Genomic DNA, 8248 nt, shown 5'->3' with positions numbered 1-8248 from the left:
ATTTGAGAGGTTCGGTGCCTTGAGCAATTTCCGGGTTAACGTCTCTAAATCAGAGATCCTCAATGTCTCTCTGAAAATGGAGGATCTCCGCCTCCTTGAGAGCAACTTCTCCTTCCGTATTTGCCCTATCTCCTTGAAATATTTGGGTGTCCACCTTCCCAGGAACCTGGCTGACCTCTATGCCCTGAACTTCCGCCCCTTGTTGGCAGGAGTGACTGGTGCCCTGGCCTCGTACGACCGTAAATTTCTATCCTGGCTGGGACGGATTAATGTGCTCAAGATGGACATTGTCCCCAAGTTCTTATATCTGTTCCAGACGCTACCCATTGCCCTCCTCACAGTATACTTGAGACAAATCCAACAGGCCTTCACAAGATTCATCTGGGGATCCTCCCGCCCTTGGCTCGGCTATAAAACCCTGGCTCTGCCAAAACGCAGAGGGGGTGCTAGCGCACCTGATTTCTTCCTCTACCATGCCTCGGCGGTGTTGGTCCACATAGTAGATTGGTTCCACCATGCCGGGGACAAACAATGGGTCTGTCTGGAGCACTACCCTGGATACAACCTGGCTCCAGACCTGCTTCCGCTACTCTTCCTCTCCTGACCTCCCACACCCTGAAGATTTGGGATCGATATATCACGCGCCTGGGGGTTTCCTCTTACTTGGGTCCGATGACTCCTCTCTTTGGTAACCCGGCTTTCCCTCCAGCGCTAACTGGACCCTCCCTGGGTCGTTGGGATAGAGTCACCCACCGTCGCTTGTCCTCGGCTCTGGAAGCTCAAACTCCGGTCTCGCCCACTCCTGTGGGTGCGTTCGGTGGCACCTGGTTGGCTGACCGTCAGTGCAGATCCTTCGTAGAATCTTTCTCCACCCCAGACTGCTTCCTGACAAGACCCACAGCTTTTGACTCCCTTCTCCTGGCCTCAACACCCCCGACACACACAGTCTCCCTCATCTACTCTATCCTCTCCACCATGATTTCCCCCGGTTTGCCAGATTACACCCGGATGTGGGAGAGGGAGTTGGAGACCACTATACCGGAGGCTGATTGGGATCGTTCATTCGCACTCACGTATTCTCTTTCTATTGCCAGTAAAGCCCACGAGAAGAACTTTAAAATCTTGACCAGGTGGTATAGGTGCCCGGCGACTCTCCACCGCATGTACCCTGCCACCCCGGACTCTTGCTGGTGCTGTAATGGGTCCCTGGGTCACATGACTCACATTTGGTGGAGCTGTCCCCTGATTCAGGAGTTCTGGCGAGGGGTGCTGGGGGCCTATCTCAGAGTGACGGGAATTGAAATTGCTAACGACCCTAAGATCCTGCTGCTTTCGATGCTCCCCGGGTCTGTGAAATCTGCGAAAAGGGGCCTCCTGCAACACTTTCTTACGGCTGCCAGGACAGTCATCCCGTGCCATTGGCGCACGCCGGTGGTACCCACTCTGGCTGAATGGGCGGTAGAGATGGACCACATAGCAGACCTTGAGAGCCTCTTGGCTACGGAGCGAGAAGCTGGCGAGGCACATGTGCACACCTGGTCTCTCTGGTACACCTTTAGGGGATCAGCTACCTTTGTGGAGGCTGTCTCCTCTTGATCTACTGGCCTACGGAGGGGTGAGGGTCCCATGGCAGGGGTGGGATCTTCCTAAGAACTTTTCTGCTACACTTTTACTACACCCTGTTGTATTTCTTTTCTTATTCCCAGCTCGTCTACCCACCTGGCTTTCCTTGCCTTTTCACTACTCTGACCCTCTTCCCGATATGGATCCTCCAAGGCGGAGGGCTACATTCGGCTCGAGCCCCCCACAGGTGTTCTACTGTGGCTCGCCACCTGACTTAGTGACTCGTTTTGGGGGCGACCTGAACTGATGGTCGCCCATCCCTACTCCTAATGCACTTGCGAGGGGGGGCCCTCAGCCCAGGGCTGGAGATTCGACCCGCTGTGTATCTTCTTGTAACCTATATAACCAGCCTGGACATCACCTGAATATTCACATGTGCCGTGTACCCAGTTGGTGTGCCAGGGTTTGCAAGCGGCTGTGATGTTTCTCCTATGTTGTATTCTGATGGGGAATTCGGACTCCTTACCCCCTTTCCTTGTACTGTTACTTCCTGCTGGTTAATGAGTAAAATTAAAAAATGTGCAATTATAAAATGTTAGCATGAAAAACTGGAGAGCATTGCTACTGCGATCAGTGCATTGTGGGTGCAATGCACAGGGTCTTGCATTGTTTACATCCCAGCCGCAGGTCCATGTGGAGGTATAAATCTTCTGTTACAGAGCTGGAGGAAGTAAACAATACAGTATGGTGACGTCACTGCTTTGAGTCCCTTGTGGTCAGGGTGTCTTTCCATTCACAGATCCCTCTACCGCCCTAAATAAAAATAATAGGATGCTTAAAGAAGCACCCTGCGATTCAGGTAAGTGGGGTGGGGGGTGCAGTTTGAGGGTGAAGGGTTGGGAAGTGCTGGAGACTTTATGTACACATTGGACTTACAATGGTGCCTCCAGCTTGGTTCCTCCAAGAACCTATCTACATACAAATGGTCAAATACCGTATGGTTTACTTCCGAAATATGAAGATTAGGTTGTACAGTTGTCTTTGGTTCTCATTATTGTAAAAAACATATTATGTACCTCACTGTAGTGTATGGATTCTGCAGCAATATAATTCACCAGGCAGGGTTGCGATTATTTTCTCGCCTTCCTGGCTGTTTAACCCTTTAATATGCTGCTAATTAGAGCAAGGAATTGTATACAATATCCTTTTTAACTGCTTATTGAATTTGTTTGAATCATGTCCCCCAGTATTGGCTTATATTAATAAAGACTAAACTACAATTTAGCATGTCCCTCTACTAACAGGCTTGTGTTGGCCATACACAAACAATGAATAGAGATATCCTCTGCACACCTATTAACATCCAAATAAGAAAACAAAGGAGATCCAGGTGCTAAAGTCTCAAATAGGAATTTAATCCTATCAATGCCATCAATAGTAAACAAAGAAGGACACCCGACTAGCACACGAGCAGAGGCCTTCCCAGCAAAAGGGGTAACTCGATTTTAGAAATCTACATGTAAATGAATCAGAAAGGGCACCAAACACACATAGCGCATACAAACACATGTATCAAGAGTGCCGCTACCTTTTTGACATCCATGGACTGATACCATAAAGTTCAGAAAGCTTGATACATGTGTTTGAAGCTTTTTCTGCTTCATTCACATGTGGATTTTTGCAATCAGATGTAGGTACCGGTTGGGTATTTAGACAGGTGTGGGTGCTGCGGTTGTCTGTAGGCAATAGCCAGCACTGGAAAGTCCTCCACCCATGCTGTTTAGCATGGATCAGGAAATCAATTAAATTCTCTTGTTTTTCTCTAACTTTGTTGGGCTAGTTTTATTTCTCATGGTTGCAAAGGCTGGATTGACTATATGCAGGGTAAAATAGGATATGATTATAGATAGATATATAGATAGATAGATAGTAAAAAAAATGAAAAAAAAAAGGTTTCTTTTTTTTTCCCCCCCCCCCCCCCACCCCCTCAAGAATACAATAAAATCTTTGATGAAAGTTTGTCTTCCTTTTCTTCCTAGTGTGTGGTGGATTTTTGAGTAACTCTGAAGGAATATTAAGCTCTCCAAATTATCCCTTTCATTACTCTCCCAATTCTCACTGCTCCTGGATGCTGGAAGCTGGAGAAGGAAGGCTAGTCCAGCTGAAAGTCCAGTACTTAGACGTGGAACGCTATGGCTTTTGTCTTTTTGATTGGTTGGAGCTCAGAGACGGTAACACATCAAGCAGGTATGCTCTCAAATGTAAGGCAATGGGAAAGTTTGATTAAAATGACATAGATGTTAAATTCATGATGACTTTCTCCATTGCTGCAGGTACTGTGGCTCTGTAACCCCCACTACATTTATTTCTAGCTCACACTGGTTACAAGTCCAGTTTGTGTCTGATGACCGCAATGAGGGAGTAGGCTTCTTTGCAAAATATCAAATGATTGAGCCTACCCAAGGTATGTCCTATAACTATAACCCATTTAGTAAATCATCCCTCACCTGATTCACTAAGCGAATGGAATTTTCTTAGTGAATGAGGCAAAGCTCTGCTGGCTTCCATCATCCAATCATGTACAAGCAAAATACTGTTTTTATTTTCCTTGTAGGTGATTGGGTATTCTTTACAAAGTGACTTTTCACCACATTCACCAAGCTAAGGGAAAATCAAGCCCAAGGAGTCTCAATCACATGTCAGTGTTTGGAAATATATTTCATGGTATGTCGTTAGAGTAAATCTAAAATGGCAATAAAACAGAGATCAGAATGTTAGGATTTGTATTAGCCTTGTCCTGAGTGGTAATTCCAATAAAGACTACAAAGAGACACCCTATTTGAAGATAAAGCTCCTCAAGTTGTTGGTGATATATGAGTATGCAGTCTTGTACGTCATCGCGCATGCGTGGCCATCTAATTGACGCCTGCCAGCGGCCATCTTGGTGATGGACGCCGGCAGAGAGAGGAGGGGATGTTCACTCGGCAGGATGAGGTATGCCGCTGGGTCCCCTCCTCTCTCCTGACACTGTCAGGCTCTCAGTCCATTAGTTTTTAGAGGTGGTGACACCAAAATGACTGCCAGTCATTTTGGTGTCACCTCTCGAATGGTGTCACCCGGGTTCGGGCCGCACCCCCCTTGTGACGCCACTGAACGTAAACATCTATTTCTTATATATCAACAAAATGTTAATTTTAGCCTCATCTATCCTAGAGTATAGTGATACATGGCAAGATTAAAGGTCATCTAACATCTTTTAAATGTGTGTATGAGTTACTTTTCAAAATGAGGACCAAAAACCTTTGTGTTTTGGTAGGAAGCTGTTCGTGGGATGAATTCTTATGTGATGGACGGCATTGTCTCTTACTTCCAGCCCTCTGTGATGGAATCTTTGACTGCGCAGACAGGACAGATGAGAAAAACTGCAGCCAGAGCCAGTGGGGTATGTGTCAGATAAACACCTACATACAAGCTGCTCCAGGCAGTCTCCCCCTTCACCAAACCTGACTTGCAGTTCATCTCCAAATGTAAACATCGTTAATTGCCATAATTGTGTGAACATTGTCACCAATCTATGTAAGATAAGATGCATAGTATTATTATTATTAATATTATTATTATTAAAGCTCAAATGAACTTTCAGTGTAAATTAGCAAAACATTAGCAAAAACAAAAGGTGTGCATAGTCTTCCAGTTCATTTTCTTTAGAAAGCAGCTACAACCTGAGTAACAAAGCCTTTCCCCTGCCAGTATGCTATAGAGAAGGACCCTTGCTTTCTGTGTAGAAGCTGGGATTTCAATGGAAAGCAAATATAAATGTTGCTTATTGCACTCAGACATTATCTGAGTAAAAGGTTCCTGTTGGTCCTGGTAAGCTTTGATATTTGTCCTCCATATCCTGATTGCTACTCATTGCTGCCTCTGTTTCCTGTAGTGGGTACATACGGGGCCACCATCCCAAGACACCAGCAGGCTACTAGACTAGAGAGTCTTCTTTTGAAAATAAAGCCTATAAAATAAAACACTATAACTGATAATAAGGATGGGATCCAAACCTGTATTATATACCTGCTCTGCGGATGCCTTCCTCTCTATCTCTATGGTAGTGAATGCATGCGAAGCATCCATCTCAAGGCACAAACAAAGTATATGACTAAAGAGTATTCTTTTAAAAATAATACCTGCAATTCAAAACAATTATTTTTTTCTTATCTTTCAGACTGTGGGGGATCTTTAAGCACACTAGAAGGGTCTCTCTTTTCCCCCAGCCATCCTGAGCTTTATCCTGGTAAGACTGTTTGTCGGTGGCTTATCTCTGTATCAGATGGACTGACTATCCAACTGCAATTCCACAACTTTAGCCTGGTGTCCCAGAAAGGCTGCAGTTATGATTATGTTGAGGTCCATGACAGTGCTGGATTTGGGATTGCCAGTTTGATGGGAAGGTAAGTAACTTCTGCTAGACTGAACATTTTGGTGCATACTTTCTTCCTAAAATATATTGGCCTGTAAATTAGTAATTCGGAGAAGCCTAATTTTCATTCATTATAAGTTTGGATCAATCAGGCACATGCTCTACCTGCTAAAAATAAAATAAAAATAAATCTGTGTTTAGCTATTTAGGATTTTTGGAATATAATTCTACCCTAAAATCAGGGCCAGATTGTGTGGTTTAGGCAAGCAAGGTTGGAACGGGTGGCACACAGCTGAACCACACATCATATTGCTGATTGTCAGTAACACGTTCCAGTGCATAATAAAAGGTTCCATTCTGCTCCAATTACTGCCAGTGAAATGTACCAAGGTCCTCATTGTTGCACAGTCTGTGCATTTTTGTTTGTTGAATAGTGTACTGTGTACTTGCACTGCTCACTCACTGGGCTATACACCTAGAAACAAGCTGCTATTAAGACTAAGGTGTTAGTTTGCCATAAAATTCTAGAGACTGGTTCTAGAAGTACTAATGAGGAGTGGGTATAACTCCACCCGTAGCCTCTCTGTGCCTTGTGTAGTAATGATGTCTTGTTAGTGTGATACTAAGGCTAGCCAGTTAAATGGGTAAGGATTAGGGGCAGCACCAGACAGTTAGCTTAGGGGGGAAGGCAATATAAATCCTGCACCATTTGCAATTAGTAAATGTAGTTTACATACATTATGAATGTACGGTATCACACTTTGAAAGCTCAAAGAAAGTCAGGCTATTCCTAACAGGCTACAGGGAAATAATTATATCTTAGGCAGCACTGTTACAGACAATGAAACAAACAGAAAGGACAGTGCCTTTTCCTTGTGTGATACCGTTTATTGGATGCAAGATATATATACAGTATATAGAGGTAAAAAAACTACTCACATATACAGTACATGATGGAGACAAGTGATGTATAATACCATACATGCAGGGTAGAGCCAAAGGTACTGTTCCACAAACAAAAGGTGCTATTATCTCCATCTAGGTCCCCCACATACACCTCCTTGAACCCCACCTTCTCTGTGATCCCCCCTTGGTCTTAATCTCTTGATCTCTGATGGATCCTGTAGGAGATTCAGACAGAAGTGCAACAATAATATAAGAATGCAGCACTTTTGTATCATATGTTCACACCAAAGTATGTCCAATACTGCAACACTGTATAAGGCACTTATAAGGCCAGATCCCCTGATTTCACAAGAAGTACAAGGTGAGAACACACGTTTGTAATGCCCCCAGTACCCATTTTAGATAAGGATGGTTCTCTTTTGATGAAATTACTGCAAGTCAGATTGGGTGACTAATGGGTCTGATGGCCTCAAAACAGATTGATCGTTTGCAGAGACATTTCTCCAAGGTATAGTTGGACACCCACACAGTGGCACAAAAGAGCTCAGTCAGAATATGGAAAAGAAAAGCTATATTGATAGCTCAGTCTGGCTTATAAAGAAGTACAGTAATTCTATCAAAATGTAACATCCTTACCTTCAGTCTGATATTGGATTAAAAAAAGCGACATCATACTTCTTGTGAGGGCAGGGGATCCAGTGAGCGCTTTTTACAGCTACCAGGTGGAGGTCACGGTGATAGAGTGGTTCGGATACATTTATATTATACTGTGGCACCTCAGTGGAGGATGCATTGTTACAGTATTGGACATCAGTGTAAACGTATGATTGTATATTTAATTAGACTGTATGTTGTCTTATCCATGTGCGCAGCTATGTGAGCATATGGAAGAAGCACAGACTTTAACCTTGTTTTTTTTGTTTAAAGGTGTAACAATGCTAGTTCTGTTTCTACTAAGACAACTGACTCAAAAATAGAAGTCTTTCTCTCCTTTGCACATTTTGCAACCTTTAAAAATGTGTTAGTTTATTGTGCTCCAAGCCAAGTGTCCTCAATAAATCGCAAAACACAGATTTTACTCCCCCACAGTATGCACAATATTATATAATGATCTGTTTAATTAGGTTCTGTGGTTATGAAATCCCTCCAACACTTACATCTTCTGGGGCTCAGATGACTGTTCTGTTTGTGGCCAGTGCCGTATCAAATGTAGGATTCTTTGCAACATATCAGGCTCTGAATGCTACAGAAAGTAAGTTGTAAATCCTTCACAATATCTACTGCTTTTTGTGTCTCTAGTCTCCTTTATTATTATATGATTATTATTATTATTATTATTATTATTATTATTATTATTATTATTAT

The 8248-nt window shown here is 43.5% G+C and overlaps 1 protein-coding gene across 1 annotated transcript in view; it reads left to right on the top strand.

The window, feature by feature from the left end:
- Positions 1-2394: 2394 nt before the first annotated feature.
- MFRP (membrane frizzled-related protein) overlaps positions 2395-8248 on the top strand; it is an 18334-nt gene continuing 12480 nt past the window's right edge. The window contains exons 1-6 of the mRNA XM_018569108.1: positions 2395-2422; positions 3603-3810; positions 3897-4027; positions 4880-5005; positions 5783-6008; positions 8008-8135. Coding sequence (XP_018424610.1) covers positions 2395-2422; positions 3603-3810; positions 3897-4027; positions 4880-5005; positions 5783-6008; positions 8008-8135 — 847 coding nt within the window. The remainder of the gene's footprint in view (positions 2423-3602; positions 3811-3896; positions 4028-4879; positions 5006-5782; positions 6009-8007; positions 8136-8248) is intronic.

Source organism: Nanorana parkeri, unplaced genomic scaffold (genome assembly GCF_000935625.1).
Source record: "Nanorana parkeri isolate BGI_ZX_2015 unplaced genomic scaffold, ASM93562v1 scaffold1289, whole genome shotgun sequence".
NCBI lineage: Eukaryota > Metazoa > Chordata > Amphibia > Anura > Dicroglossidae > Nanorana > Nanorana parkeri.
The sequence above is the reverse complement of the archived record's forward strand: the minus strand, read 5'-3'. Positions and strand labels throughout refer to the sequence as shown.